General features: G+C 37.6%; 1 protein-coding gene across 1 annotated transcript in view; it reads right to left on the bottom strand.

The window, feature by feature from the left end:
• The window catches only part of LOC103138562 (rho guanine nucleotide exchange factor 18-like), a 57,216-nt gene that overhangs the window by 29,009 nt on the left and 11,886 nt on the right, over nucleotides 1-16,321 (bottom strand). Inside the window, exons 8-13 of the mRNA XM_016671842.1 lie at nucleotides 15,919-15,996; nucleotides 14,054-14,162; nucleotides 13,529-13,712; nucleotides 3,008-3,075; nucleotides 1,683-1,728; nucleotides 250-457 (exon numbers count right to left, since the gene is read on the bottom strand). Coding sequence (XP_016527328.1) covers nucleotides 250-457; nucleotides 1,683-1,728; nucleotides 3,008-3,075; nucleotides 13,529-13,712; nucleotides 14,054-14,162; nucleotides 15,919-15,996 — 693 coding nt within the window. The remainder of the gene's footprint in view (nucleotides 1-249; nucleotides 458-1,682; nucleotides 1,729-3,007; nucleotides 3,076-13,528; nucleotides 13,713-14,053; nucleotides 14,163-15,918; nucleotides 15,997-16,321) is intronic.

Raw genomic sequence — 16,321 nt, 5'->3', positions numbered from 1 at the left:
TTTTCTATTTTAGAAAGTAGCTTGCATCTAAATATCATGAAGGCACTGGAATCACAAGAATTTTAAAATCTTCTCCATTTACATGAAGCAGATCTTCAAAACATTTGAAATTGCAATAATTTTACAGAAAATTTAGTTTGCAATTCCTGCATCTCTACTGAATGAAGAATCTTTCACACACAAACTTTTCATTTCATGAAAAAAAATCTTTACATCACCTAGAGAAATTATTGTTGTCATGGTACCCACCCGGAGCTGCTGTGGTGACGGAGGCTGGGGCCGACGCTGCAGGCGGGGGCTGCGGCGAAGCTGCTGCTGAGGCTGGCTGAAGGCTGAGTGCTGGCTCCAAACGAGCTAACGGTCATGCCTGGGACGCCGGGAAACCCTCGGTGGCCATCCGCAGCCTGAGCCGAATCTCTGCCTGCCTGATCTTTCTCCCTGTCCCGGTCTTTCAGCGCTGGGAAAGAGAGACGAGACACAGGTGATCGGAGAAAGTGAGACTGGATGGAGGAGGGACATGGGGACAAACGAGGAGAGGACAGTGAGAAAGGAGAAGATGACCAGCGAAGTGTCAAAGACGGCGACTTGTTCGAATCCTTCCCGAGTTGGCCCCAGTATTTTTTCAGCCAAGATCGAGGCAGGGATCGGTAGAACCGGCAGGTGATCATGTCGCGGTGCATCAGAACCCGCACGCCTACACGTCCAGAAAGACCCCACGACGAGGCGGAGAAAGACGGGGAAGACGCCCTGGCGGTTTTGGAGGCACCTTTAGAGGCCCTCACTGTTTTTCCTGCTTCTTTGGCAACCGTAAGATCCATTACAAACGTCTCTTAAATTTCAATTCCAGGTTGACGTCTTAGTAAAGGACATAAACAAAGATAATCAGGAGTTTGGATCAAAAAGCCGGTCTTATATAAACCAGCCCAGACTCCCCAGTGTCCCGGTTCCTGCAGTAACTTCTGGAAAGATGTGCGTCCTTTTTACGTTTCTAGGAAGTTCTGTTTCTGCGGTTCTCATCAATTCTCTGCGCATCGTGTTCCCGACCCCCTGCACAAGCCAGTGATTGGCCCGAGCGGGACATGTGGAGAAATCAGGTGTGGCTGACAGGACTCCAGCTGTTCAGAGGGGAATAACAACTGCTACAGGAGATTAACTAAAGCTTGTCGCTGCTGCAGCCCCTCATGTCTCCTGCGGGTTCAATCACATGCATTCACACTTGCTGACGGTGCAATAAGCAGCAGCGGCTGAGATCTCTGAGAACAGATGAGCTGATGTAACGGTTAATGTTTTGCTTTTTTTTTATTGCCAAGCAGTGCAGGATGGATTAACGGGTGATCATAAATTAAAAATGACAAACAGAAGCATCAGTTTTTATTGCCAATTAGCGTTCTCCTGTGTTTATAGCTAAATATGTCTAAATAAAGATGAAAAGAGAAACAGCTGCACCACACGACTCTTTTTAATAGCTAATCATCACTTTTATCTCCCAGCCGTGGGAGACCGAGCTGCCCACTCCACACTCAGTGGGTCCGCAGAAACACACATCACAAAGCTGGATCCTTAATTGGCCGTTCTTAGAACTTAACCCTCCCATCATTCATCAAAGCTTCTGTCACAGTTAAAGAAATACTGTGATCCACGACAATCTGAGCGCCTCACCAGTAATTAAATATTCTGCTTACCAAGACTAGGAGATGCTGACCCGCTGCCCCTCGAATGGAGATCTCTCTGTGTGAAGAAAATTAGGACAGTCACATGATTTGATACCAGAATCTAATCTTTGTAAGGATGCAGCAATATGAAAATTTGGGCTAGTATCAATATTCTGTATTTATTAAATACATTTCCCTACACTGTCACCATAACAGATTTTTGCTGGACGATGAAGTTGTTGCAGAAATTATCGCGATAAATGATAATATTGATGTTTGGAGAACATTTTCAAGTAATATACTGATAATGACATAATAACGCAAGTTCGACTAATAAACTTTGATTTTTCACCAAACACTCCACACTGCAACTGGAAGACACTTTAAATATTCAAAATAAAAAACATCAAAAACAATAAATAAAGAAATCAGAGGGTTTTTGTTGAGCAAATTCAAATCACAGTTTTTCAGCTCTGCACCAGATGATTTTTATTTCCTCTTTAAGAATGCTAAACTTCAAAATACACATTTGTAACATTTCCATAAACTGGCACCACTGATTGTACAGTAGAACAAAACAATGTATGCAAAGTTTCAAAAATGTACTACTGCTGCAGATAAAAAAATACAGTAAAATCTTCTGGGTTACAGGTGAGATGCGTCTCTGTAATGCTTTCTAACTAAAAAAAAGAGTTAGGGTCACCATGATGCTAAGATTTTAAACTCGATACCACAACTATGAAACACACTCAATACTCAATAGTAAACAGTAGATAAGTGTTAATAATCCTTTGTGGAGGCATGCACACTGGAAATGGACAATGGATTTCATTAAGATGTAAGCATGGACCCGCCCCATTCAAAGGTTTGTTTTTATAATCTACAGAGGTGTGATAAGATTTGCCTGCTTCCTGATTTCCTTTTTTTGTTTGCATGGTTGTCACACTTCAGTGTTTCAGAACATCAAACCAATTTAAATATTAAAACAAATTTCAGTTTTTAAATGAAGATGTTATTATATAAATAAATCCAAACCTACATGGCTGTAGGTGTCTCAACCTAGTAACTGGTTGGGCCGCAGTAAGCAGCAATTCAACTGCAATCAAATGCGATAACCTGCAAAGAGTCTAAAGTTCAAATCAAGTATATCAACTAAGCAACAGCAAATAAAAAAATTATACCGTTTGCTTGACAATGCCATCAACATAAAATGGCAACAAAAAAAAAAAATCATCTTTGAAGCATCTACACATTTCAAAACCCCAAAGTGTTTGTGCACATGTGGATATTAAGATACTAATGTGGCTAAAACCTTGGCCTGGATGCTCTTATCTGCTCTGAAGTGTAATGTTTACCTTATTCTTGCTGCTGGTGCACTCACCCAGCAGAGACTTGCAGCTCTTGTGAACGTTCACAGCACAATCTGAAAAACAGGACAAGAACTTGGAGTCAGCGTCTCATCAGTACAGCTGAGCAACGTGTGTACAGTACTAAAAAAGGGGAAGTGTCAAGGGTGATAGCATGAATGCAGACAGAAAACGTGACACTACAAGCCAGGTTTTCCTAAAATGAATGCTCCAAAATACAGGAGGCGGCTAAAAGAATCAATAAATCCCTCTACAGTAAGTGGAGGAGGGTTTCTGCAGCTACAAAGCAACAGTTTGCCGCTTCATCATCGGTGTCATGCGAGAGAGCAGATCAGAAACACCCCGCTTTCCTGGAAACAGGTTTCTCTTTTCTGTTCTTGTATGGAGAGCAAACCGGGCCCTGTCAGGTTTAGCCGAAACAAGTGACTGCATGTGATTAGCAGAGACACAAATCTGAGATGTTGCTGAGCAAACGCAGAGGACAGTTAGTGTGTTGCTTTGTTCCTAATCAGAGACGAAACAGCTTGGAAACAAAACGTTTTCAGTGGCGGGGCCTGGACATTTAAGGCCAGCGAGATGAGGTAAACAAAACAAGCCGAGGCTGAGGGATGAGGCCTGCCAAACAAAATAGGCTATCGACATGCAAAGCAAGGATCCAGTCCGACCAGTTAAAACCTGGCAAATGCTGGCCAAAGACTCAAGTCCCAGAAACAGACAAAGCTGCTCCACTGGGAAACCAGTTTAAAACTAAAAGGCCTGTCAGTCAAACTGAATCAGAGAACAAAACGGGTCAAATTGCTGCTATTACTCAATAAAGTTAAAACATGTTTTAGACAATGGCTTACAAATGATTTTCAGTTTCCAAATTAACAGCTATGATATTAAATAGTGATCCATTTCTACAATCATTAAAGAAGAACGCCAAGTCAAAACAGTTCAAAGGTGGAAAAACGTATTTATATTACATCAGTTCTCAACTCTGCTTCAGACATTTTCCACTTCACACACGACACGATAGAGACAAGACAAGGCTTGAATCGTAGCTTCCTGACTAAGGGAGCAACTGCAGGACAACCAGCTGTGACCGTTTCCACAGCCGGGTTCCCGTCTGTGTGCTAAAACAAAAAAAAAAAAAAGACAACCATAAAGACTTTTCAGTAGAAATATGAAGCAACCAACGATCATTTCTGTCTGCAAAGAAATTTTGGACAGCAGTCAGATTTTACGGTCAGTGGACCGACTAGAACTAAACGCTACTAGGAGCAAGTCGGGGCAATCCCAAGAGTCTTCGATGTGGAACTTCTTACTGTGGGAAGAAGCTTCTCAAAGTGTCAATGAAGTGTGTAAACATGAAATTATGGGAAGCACAAAAGCTCTAGGAAGCTATTTAAAGGGAAACTGTGTTTAAACGTTGGTTTGTTTAAACAGGGTGCTAGATAATTACTGGTTTTAATATTTTTGTGGATATTTTGTATCTTTTGTTGTTTCCGAAAATAAGACGCTATCAACTTTAAATACGCTAATTGCCGATGCAGGACGCTTCAAAAAGTTTAAAATCTCAACTAGGTGGTGGTGGGAGATATGGACTTAAAGTTTTACCACAACATTTCGTAGTACTATTGTAATAATGAGAAAAGTGTCAATAAGAAGTAGTTATTTTTTTACTACACCCACTTGTAATATGATTCTTTAGGACACCGAAAGAAGCATATTTTCTTTTGATGAAAATACAATTTGTGATTTATGTCACTAAAATGCATACACTAACTGCATTTAATCATACTTTCAAATTCATTGAGCAGTGGAGAAAAAAAATAATAATCACGTCAATATGGACATTTTTAGTGTTTTTAAACATCACTAATTGGAATTTGTCATGACGACAATAAATCAATATTGTACCATGATAAGAAATTGATCACAATAAATGACAAACAATATGATACAAGCCCACGCCAACAGCTAGGCAATCATTACTGGGCCTTTGACAATATATTTAATTGTCCCTGTATTATTGTTTTGAGACTATTTCAATTAATGTATCAATAATTGAATAATGCAAGTTTATGCTCTCAGAAATCTTAATACTGGAACTGAAAGACATTTTAAATATTCCAAGATAATACAAAACAAAAAACAAGAAATAAAAACAGAAATAAAAGCGCACACACACAACTGAAACTATAAGTAAAATGGATTATGATGTGTCTAAACAAAAAGTATTAATAATCAAAATGGGAATTAGAGCTCATTTTAATTGATCATGAAAGTGAGTGATTAATTGCGACAGGCCTAATCATTACTCTTTGTATTGGATTAGTAAAATTCGTTTTACAGCGACAGCTTTCTCACACAGTGTGACGTCGCCTCGGCTAAGACTACGTAACAAATTATAAATCATGACAAAAAGTCAAGAAAGAAAATGCATTTTAACGCTGTTCTGAGGAATTAGAAGTGGTCAAAATCAATACTGGCAAGTCAGAAACTGACCCTTGAACGCCAATAATCAGTTCATCACGTTGAGGAATGCAGCTAAATACTCAAAGCATTGATCAAAGCACAATGACAATGCTAATATAAATGAATCAACTTCACAACCGTTGACAAAAATCCTTTGCTCTTCAATTATCAGTATGAAGTTGAACCTGCCACTAATAACTTAAACTTTACTTCATCACTTTTAGACAAAAACTGAAACACAAAGCTTTAGAGATTAGCAGAATAAAACAACTCAAAAAGACTCCCTAAAAAAACTCAGTAGAAAGATACAGGTCATAAAGATCCTAGATGTGTTAACTCATCTGTAAGCCAATGTAATAATTATTTAAATCATAACTTGCTAAAAAAAAATAATAAAAAAAATAGCAGACCAGCTAAATGAGCAAAGCAATGTACACAGCTGTCACAGCAACTATTTTGTAACTTAAGAAAAAAAAAAAAAACAGCAAGTCACAAAATAAGGCAACAAAAATCAAAAATAATCTCTCCAACAGGCTGAATATATCAGACAAGAGACATGATGACATGTGACACAACCAAACTATTCTTAAATTAAAGATAACTAAGTTTTACTGAGCAGCAATGGTATGAAAGGAGAAGAGGGTGTAGCAGGTAGAAGGACAAAAAGCCACAGAATTGCTTCAACAAACGTCACTTCTCGTTGTTGAGGCAGTGGTGGTTCTCCTCAAACTGAGTTCAGATGCATTACGATGGAGCTAAAATGATAAGCAAACAGCAGCAGGAACACTGTGCTTCCGGTCCACTGATACCACAGAACATGTCGTCGTCGTCATCATGATGTTTGGAAAAACCCAAACAAATGCCTCACCACAGACTGCATGGAAGCTGTCTTGGCTCGGTGTGAAGACCAGATGATTTATCCTCAGCTGGACAAAGTTGGTGACAATCAACCAGCTGCTGTGCTGCTAATGAGCAACATGATGAGGTCCAGTCACTTGTTCATGTGAGCAGCTGATCCACATGACAACCATCGAAACCACCCCCACTCAACATCTAATGAACACCCAATCAAACGAGAAGTAGAGCTCTGTGGTCGACAGTGAGCACTTAAGTGAGTCACTCAGTGGACCGGAGGTGCAAATGGGGCCCAGATCAACAACAGAAAAGTTACTGCTCTGGGTTTTCTTAGGGATGAAGCTGGGATTTGATAAAACACAGCTAGCTAAACTGTAGGTTCAATCACATTGGAGGTCACACAGTGTTACATAAAGTTAAACCAAAAAAACATGTTGGTTCTCAAGTCTATTAGCAATTGAGTGTCATCAGAAAATGCACTAAAAATGCATTTGTGTTAGATCTGCACTGGTCACGTTTTACTTGGCCAACACCAATATTTCTATTTTCTTTAAGGTCTAACCAGCAAATGTTCATCCAGTTCTGATTTTGTTTTTGGTCTACGTTTTGTTTTGCCTGTTTGAAGGTCAGTAGCATTTCATTTAAAAGAAAATGTGCTTTAAATTTTTTGACACGGGTAGTAGTTTTAATGAAAAGCTTTCCTAATTTATGCATCAAAACATGTCTCTTACATTTATCTGGTTTTTAATAAACTCAAATCAATATATATATATATATATATATGTTGTTAAATGAGGCATTTAAAGGCTGAAAATGATCAGTTTTGATGCATTTAATAGATATGAGAAACAGTATCAGTATTTGACCTGCAAATTGACTCCCATCTGTGTGACCAAAGCATCTCAAAATACTTTGTTCAAAAATCAGAAGAAAAAAAATCCAAGTACACCCTAAACCAGACTATGCAGTGTGCAACAGCAATGCATGATTCAGGTGGCAAACTTCCAACAATCCTACAAAAAAAAACAAACATTCCACTGTGCACTACGTTGAAATGACAATAAATCTCACTTGACTCGTCTTCTTCTTTGTCTTTTATTAAAGTATATCCATACCTATTGCTCAAGTACTTTCTAACGGACATTGCTTCAACTGCACACTCAAGCTTCACAGTTCGGTTCAAATGTTTCTAACACAATCCATTCACCATGTGAATGTAACAGAGTAGCCAAACAAAAAGTGATGCCACCGGCTGCTTGTGATTTTAGGCATGTGTGCCTTTGAGAGCGAAAGAAGGTATTTTCCTCCCTGAAAACCCAACCAATGACGTAACCTGGGGAAACAGGAACAACTTAAAATAAATTAACTATTAGAGCAAAACTAAACTTTGCTAGTGGAAATATATCTCACTACATAAAGATGGCTGGCCGACCTGCGAACTACATACTTTAACCACAGGTTACCTCTAAGCCCGAAAGGGAAGTGGTGCATTCAAGCTAAACGTGGGCTGGCTGAAGGACGGAGTTGAAAATATGACTCCATACTTTACTGAAAACACGGTAGACATTTTAGAAGAGCATACTGAAAGAAGAAGTTGCCTTAAATATTAGTTTCAGTCCTACTTTCAAGCAAAAAGTCCCATTTAGCACCTACTCCTACCTCTGAAAATAATGGCTTTGCTAAACTAATAGAATTAAACAGCTCAATACAGACCAAACGGTTAATCAGTTAATGTGAGAAAAACCTTGCAATAGTCAAAATATTAAACTTTCCACATCTAGGAAACTTGGCATGCTAATAAAAAGTAACACGCGGAGAAAGCGTGTGCTAATAGGATGAGGTGGGTGAGACTAGGAGTCAGTGGATTGGACTGTTTGGCCCCAGCAGACCTGCCAAGCACAATTAACACCATGTGACCCAGTCATAAACGGGGAGAAGGAGAGAGGCAAGTCTATCGATGTCTGCGGCTAGAGAGCAAAACGGCTGAGATGTAATGGGATAGACGAAACAGTGACATTCCTGTTGCCTCAGAGGACATCGCCTGTCTGGAGAAATTACAAAAACCTAAACACACAAAGATGCATTTAAATGAAATTTCATAATTATGATAGAGTTTGTTACAAAACTGTTGACAAGCCTTAATTTGAACAAATGCAATGGTTCTCAAACTGTGGTGCAAGTATCACAGTTGGCATGCTGGCTGTCTTTTTAATCAGAAGAATCACTGGCAAATGTTATTTGCAAGTTAAATTCAGTCTGATGTAGACCTAATAACCCTGAACAGACAGACAAATGAAATGCTAAAATATATTTTCAACCAAAACTTTTAAAGAGATGGAAATTTGTAAATTCCCAGTATGAACTGAAATGGATGACAGGTAACAAGTGACAAACAAAACTTTGAGAATCAATTAAATAGTATAAGTTAGTGTCTTGATGTTGGTTTTTGTTGGTTCATGTTTAATTGGCTTAGATTTTATCAGGAATAGAAAATAATCAGCTGGAAATTCTCAGAATGTTAATTAACATCATGCTGTTGCTCTCTCAAATTAAATGATTCGTTATGACATCCCAAGTCTCTTGGAAATGTTACCATTAGTGACCGTTTCTTTTCTCTTCCCAGATATTGCAATTATAATTTTGCTACTAATTTTGCCACTTAAAAACACAAAGCAAACCCTAATCTTTGGTTACAAAATTTTGACATATCTGAAGAGTAGGCCTTTTTTAAGTAACCTGTTACTCAGTGTTTTTATACCTAGATGTTAAAAATAAAGTTATTTTACAGATGAGCAATAGAACATAATCAACTGTGCACTTTCTTTTTTTTAAAAAAAAAGAGGTAAAGTTGCACAAAAGGTTTTGACCTTAAACATATTTTCGAATTGACATCAATTGAAAAAGTAACCGCATGATAAACCTGATCCTCTTTATTTTGATTTCAGAAATTATTAATAAGCGTTACTTTAAAAAAAATTATCAGGCTGAATATTTAGTTTTTTACCACACTGTTTTCCATTTTCAAACAGTAAATACAATTATACACTATTTTTCACAGTAAGAAGCTTAATATTGTGGCTCTATGAAGGTCTATTAGAAAGGCAAAGTGGTGAATAGCATTTTTTACATTTACTAAAGAAAGAAATAACATCTTTCAAAGGAACAAATATCTTTAAAAATGTTGGGTAAATAAATATAAATCAGGTTTAAATCTAAGTAAGGGTCATAAAGTTATCAGAATTCTATTAAGAAACCACATTTTTCCTAATTTATAGTCTACACACGCAATCATATTTTTTCATAATGATCTTTACAAGCACACTACAGGAAAGCAGGCTGTAGCCCAGAAAGCACAATATCCTAATTCCTCCAGTCTGCTATCCATTTCTGACAAATTAATCTCGTAGTGAACAATGTGGAGATTTAAAGTTGGAAAAGTGTTTTTAAGGGTTTTCCATGTTTTTCTCACCCGTACACTAGGAAAATACTTTTCAAAAATGGATAATAGACACATTTTCTGTCCAAAAAGAGTCTCCATCTGAACTAATTATACATTTCACCAGCTGACTGCTGGAAAATTAACAGAAGTCATCAGGAAGCTAACATTAGCCAAGTTAGCAGTCACCTGTTGAGCCTCTCCTAAAGTCAATAAGCAGCATCAATTGTAGTCTCCCGAGACGGTTTTTATAACTCAAAGTTATAAAGAAGTTGTGGAACATACACTTGCTTTCATACGCAAGGGTTTCCCAGCGTTATTTGTTCAGCATAAGCCAATTAAAACCAACGAATCACCCAACTAACCTTGTTTTTCAAATAAAGGCGCAGCTAAGACGCTAGCGTTACTTTGCTAATCGCTAACCAGGAAAGACTTAACTAATTTAGTGGCGTTCTTCACACATCAAGTTGCAGAAAAAGATTAAAGATGTACAATTCTTGCCCAGACACTTATACAACCCAAACATTGCACAGTGCGACAAACAGATGCAACATATAGTGTTAAGTTGGCTGTGATTAGCTGTTAGCCTGTTAGCACCAAAGCGGTAGAATGTGTTAGAAGGTCCGCTAAGAGGAAACAACGGGACTTCATCCACCTGATCCCGCTGTGGCAGCTGCTCCGCTCCAGATACACTCGCGTTGGTCCAAATCAGCCGCATCCGACAAAAAAGTTTAAACTCAGTGAATCACATCCTCCACACGGACCCGACAGCAGCAAGTGTGCTAAGTTATTGTTGGTTTTGTCCAGTTTTAGTGCATCCACTGGGAACAATCTCTGGCACACAAACCACACATTCCACAGGCTGAATCCCCACAGGGCTCGCTTCAAATTAAAGGGACACTCACTTGTTTTCTCACGCCTGCGTGTGTGTTCCAGCATTAATTTTTTAACACCATCACACTCAGCAGTAATGTCTGATTAATGGACAAATGCATCAACGGGATATGCTTTCTTTTTTAATGTCAAAATAACTAATAGCTTCCATCGCCTGTGTGGTTTTCCTGTGCCTTGTGAAATATGCCAGAACACATTTGTTTAATAAACACTCGGCTAAAAACAATCAATCATTCATTACACCACGCTGTGGGACTTATATCCATATCTTGGAAATATTGCAACCAGCAGAAGTTACAAGGTAAACATTTAATTCCAGGCATAAAAGAAACAAGAGCGCAGAACAGCTACTTCTCCACAAGCACCTGCTTACTAAAGTAAAAAAAAAAAAAAAAAATCCAGTTTCTCAGTTCACATTAAGTGATGTGAAATGAAGTCAGTAAACCTCGTGTTTTATGAGAAGCCAGTTGCGCTTCCAGTAAATTCTTTAGACAAGAGGCAGAAGTGATCAGTGTCTTTTTTGAATTTAAGAAATATTACTTTTTAAGAGAATATATAAAATATTTAGATTCAGATAATTGTTTATTGGCATCCTTTTTAAAGTTGTGAGAAAAATCTTAAAATAGTAACAGTGGAGTATTACCATGTTAAATAAAAAATAAAATAAAATAAAATAAAAAAACCTGAAAAACCTTTAACATGCAGCGTTTGGCCTGCGGGAGAAATCCTTAATTAAGGAACTATGATTTCAAGTCACAGATTTGTAAATATCTCATAAATCTTATATTAAAATAACAGCAACTCAAGTATTTTTTTAAATAAAAATCTACTTTCTAAGTTTATCTTAAATTTCCAATGATTTTTAAGCAATAATCTAGGGCTTTCTGTTTCCCTGTAGAATACATTTCTTCTTTAAGAACCAGGACTCAGTTGATTGAAATGTGGTACATCTTTGCGACACTGCCTTGAAGCTGTTATTATATGTTCCAATGTCTAAAGGTGAGACAGACCGGACCCAGAAATCACCTGTGAAGTCTAAAAGCCAGGGAAAAGGGTGAGCAACGCTCAGAAACTTTAGGTAAGAAATAATTTCCAAATTAAGAAGAAAAAATTGTATTCCAGAGATCTGTTTAGCAGAAAGTTAGAAGAAAGGGTTAGTGTGATAAAGTACACACCAATCAACCATAACACAAAATTAAAAGGCATGACTATGAGCAGGTCACCGATTTGCCACTAATTTAACTTTGCCCACTCAGGACAAAAAACAGTTTATCTGAGAGTGTTTTATACAGCATGCCATTAATGTACCTTCCTGGTTCTGTGGGATATGGACTGGGTGGTACTGGGTTTATTTCCATAAAAGCCATTATGTCCCAAATGGCGCCTCTCAGGTCTGTATTAGGACCAGTACTTTTTGCACTTTAATAATTTGGGTCAGAATATTATGAACATATTTCTTCATCTCTATGTTGATGATATAAATGTTTCTCAAGCAGTCCTGGTTGCCTGAATGTTAAAAATATTTTAAAGAACCACAGAAAACGTGACTGAATGTTTGTTTTTGTTTTCAGTTGTTTTATCCCAGGCTATTTAAACTTTCATGTCTTATTTTTTAGATAATTAATCTTGTATGCAAGTAGTAAATGAAGTGAATTAACTTTTATTTAACCCTATTTGAGTCATATTGACCACTCAATGGGCTGTTAGATTTGAGATTTACCTATTATAACAAAGATTAATATTTAACTATGAAAAGGGTGTAGTTTAGGTGAAGCCCTCACCTACTATCTCTTCTGTTTTAGGCTGATTGTTTGCAGTCAGCCCCTCTGCGGTCCAGCTGAAGTGAGTGGCTCTACGGTCTCAAAAGGGTTTTAAGGTACAAATGTCATAATGCCTTTGCAGGTCAGAGAGGCCCCCTTCACTGTCCACTTTTAAAGCTCGTCTTAAAACCCATCTATTTTACTTGGCTTTCAACTCCAGCGGGATCTAGTTTTAAATTGTATGTTTTTGTTTTTAAACTGTAAGTTTTTATTTTTTTTATCGTTATGTTGTGTTTTGATGTACAGCACTTTGTATCAGCTGTGGTTGTTTGATAACACTTTATTTGAAGGGGGTTGAATAAGACTGACATGACACTGTCATAAACATGACATAACACCTGTCATGAACATGAATAAACCTTCATGAATATTTATGACTGTTGTCATAAAGCGTCATTCGGTAAATTATGACACTTTTAATACAAAGTTGACATTATTCAAAATGTCTTTGTTATGACAACTTGATATTAACCAAGAAATAATTACTGTTTAAACTTTACCTTTAATAACATAAAGTTACCTAATTTTTAAAGTGCAATCAGTAATACTTTTATAACAATTTTATATCAGTAATGAGTGTTACCAAAAAAAATTATTAACATCTGCAGTCCAGGTTTAAAATATTGCAAATTATGTGACAAATCTTACCCCCCTTCAAATAAAGTGATACCGGTTGTTTTAAAGTGCTTTATAAATAAAGTTGGTACAGTATGGTATGGTATGGTATCATGTGCATGTGTGCATTTCTTTAATGAAAAAACATCAGGCCGAGCACTTTAACGTCCATTGCTCATTAAGTTATGGCTGAGTGGCTTAGTGTAAGACATTTCAGGTAGTTTGTGGTGGGTGGGCCCAAGTGCTTGGCAGTTTTTTTTTGTTTTTTTTTCCGTGTGCCCCAGCACACCACTACATTGGTAAATGAGCATGCATGCAGCAGAGCTATAATTGGATGCAAGGTTGTCTGTGAGCGTAGCACCTGCGCACTTGTGTGAGGCGGTGAGCAAGCGTGGGCGCATGTACATCTGTGACTGCGGTGTTACTCACTCATGCACTGCATTCCATGCTTTTTCAGCAGACTCTTGCTGCACAGTGAGCAGGTGGCGGAGCTGGAGAAGGAGCCTGGCACTAAATGATGCCCGTTGCTGCTGCGGGTCCTGCACACTTTCTCTTTCTCTTTGTCCCTCTCCTTCGCCCTCTCCCTCTGCAGCTCTTTTTCTCGGTTCTTACCCTGGAGAGAGAAAAAAAAAAAAGAGAGAGAGAAGCAAACCCACAGGGCGGTTTTTAAATGCAAATGTTGTGTGTTCTCCTTCATCACTGCGCATGCTGCGCGTTTTGCGCGGCCGTGTGTCAGGATATACAATAGGGTTTGTGTAAGAAGATTACTTGTATGCATGTGGCACTCACATGCATACATGTGAGTGCCACATGCATACAAGTAAAGTGTTTACATGTCAAGATTTGGTTTCATAAACTGAGCTGCTGGACAACAAATAAAAGTGACTTGCTGGAATATGTTGATGCATTGAGACCAATGCAGGTCATGCACCACTCATCTGAGGCGTTGTTTACCTTATCTTTATTGAAGGAGCCTGTCACCCTGCTCCTCAGGGAGCTGAGGGTCCTTTTCACCTTTGTTCCTTTCTCAACCTTCTCTGCTCTGTCTTCCTCTTCCTCGTTCCTGGAGAAAGAAGAAAGCATCCTGTGTACAAATCAAAATAAGTCAAAAATCTCTTAACCTGCATGAAATTTAGTTTTCCAGGTGTTTCATTTGATAAGCTAAACAATAAATTGATATGTTTCATACCTTTAATTCTATATTTTTCTAAGTAAATTATTTATGAGGGTGGAATTTATAAATACCCTTTTCCAAAAGATCATCTGAATTAACTGAATTCACATGCTGCAGAGAGTTTTAATTATTCTGAGACAAATCTCAAATGTTTTTCATCTTTTATTGTTACAGATCACAAAATAAGTTAAACCACAGGCTTTTGACATATTGTACAGTAATGACTGAAACCTTTTGTGGTTAACTGAATTCACATGCTGTAGATATTTTTTTTTTCTGTGCTTTCTGCAAAATGCCGTTGGCATGCAAGTGAAGTCAAGTCAAAGTTTATTTACGTAGCACATTCAGAACAACCTCATCTGACCAAAGTGCTTCACAACAAAAGCACTTTGTTGTGCTTTTGAAAATTTGTCTTGGTTTCGATCGAACTTTTGTGGCTTTTTGTCAGCCTTACTGACCCTGTTGTTTTTCATTTTAAGAGTTCTTGCAAGCTAAAGTTAAAATTGCTGTTGATTATTTATATTACATTTTTCTGTGCGTATTCTGTTCTCATAATCTAGATAAGAAGTATGATGGGACTGGTTGGCTTGCTGTGTCAGTGGCAGAATTGCCTTACTAGACCATGCAGGTTGTTCAAAGAGTTGCAGTTTACTCAGTTTACTTTCTTCAATTAATTTTGCAGCAGGCCATAGCTGGCTCAGGCAGAAAATTAGAACGTTTACAACCATTATAAAAAAGACTAATGTGTCAAGGACAGAGAAAACAAGAACACAGGAAGTGGTGTAACTAGGGAAATGACAGTAACTGCAAACAAAATGAAACAAAAATTATAAATGGAGTGGCCCAGCCAATAAAGATAGAACAAGTTTCGGTAACACTTTGAAGGGGGGTGAATAAGACTGTCATGACACTGTCATAAACATGACATAACACCTGTCATGAACATGAATAAGCCTTCATGAATATTTATGACTGTTGTCATAAAGCGTCATTCGGTAAATTATGACACTTTTAATACAAAGTTGACATTATTCAAAATGTCTTTGTTATGACAACTTGACATTAACCAAGAAATCATTACTGTTCAAACTTTACCTTTAATAACATAAAGTTACCTCATTTTTAAAGTGCAATCATTAATTCTTTTATAACAAATTTATATCAGTAATGATTTCCTGGTTAATGTCAAGTTGTCATAACAAAGACATTTTGAATAATGTCAACTTTGTATTAAAAGTGTCATAATTTACCGAATGACGCTTTATGACAACAGTCATAAATATTCATGAAGGCTTATTCATGTTCATGACAGATGTTTATGACAGTGTCATGACAGTCTTATTCACCCCCCTTCAAATAAAGTGTTACCCAAATTTCTTAGTTCAATGAAAATAATTTCAAACCTAAATCTGCCAGGGTTGCGAATAATTTGTATTTGTTTGCTTGAAAGTGTTCATAAAAGGGGAGAAGTTTAAATGATCAATATAATGTTGGACAAAAAGTTTAAGTATCTATTTATTACAAACTTTGCATCCACAGAATTTGCAACATGCGATATTTGAAAATATATTCAGTAACAGACATCGCTTGGAAAGAAAGATACATTGTCATTACCGAATGTGCAATGGTAAACTGTTGCACTTACGCATTGGAGAGGAACTCGTACCAAGTGACACTTCCTGAATCCTTGATGTCTGGACTGCTGTTGTTTCTGTGCTTCGCTCTGTGAAGGACAGTTAGAAAACTTCATGCAGCGAGAGAATCCATTTAAGCAGAACGCAGGTCCAAATATAAACCTCAAATGACCGTAAAGGATGAGCATGTCAAAGCCAGAGTTTATAGAAACAAGAAAAACAAGCACAGTCCGACAGCATGAGCTGATTTATATTGCCGTGAACTTTTAGGAGCCAATCATCTCACTTTCTGTGCTCTGCAGATCCTTCCCAGCCACGGTGACGTACCGTTTGTGACAGTGACCAGGACAGACACATGCAACCCCATGTGCAAAAATCATGCATACACAAATAGTGTAATTTGTAAACACTCCC

This window comes from Poecilia formosa, unplaced genomic scaffold (assembly GCF_000485575.1).
Source record: "Poecilia formosa unplaced genomic scaffold, Poecilia_formosa-5.1.2 Scaffold52, whole genome shotgun sequence".
In the NCBI taxonomy this organism is placed as follows: domain Eukaryota; kingdom Metazoa; phylum Chordata; class Actinopteri; order Cyprinodontiformes; family Poeciliidae; genus Poecilia; species Poecilia formosa.
The sequence above is the reverse complement of the archived record's forward strand: the minus strand, read 5'-3'. Positions and strand labels throughout refer to the sequence as shown.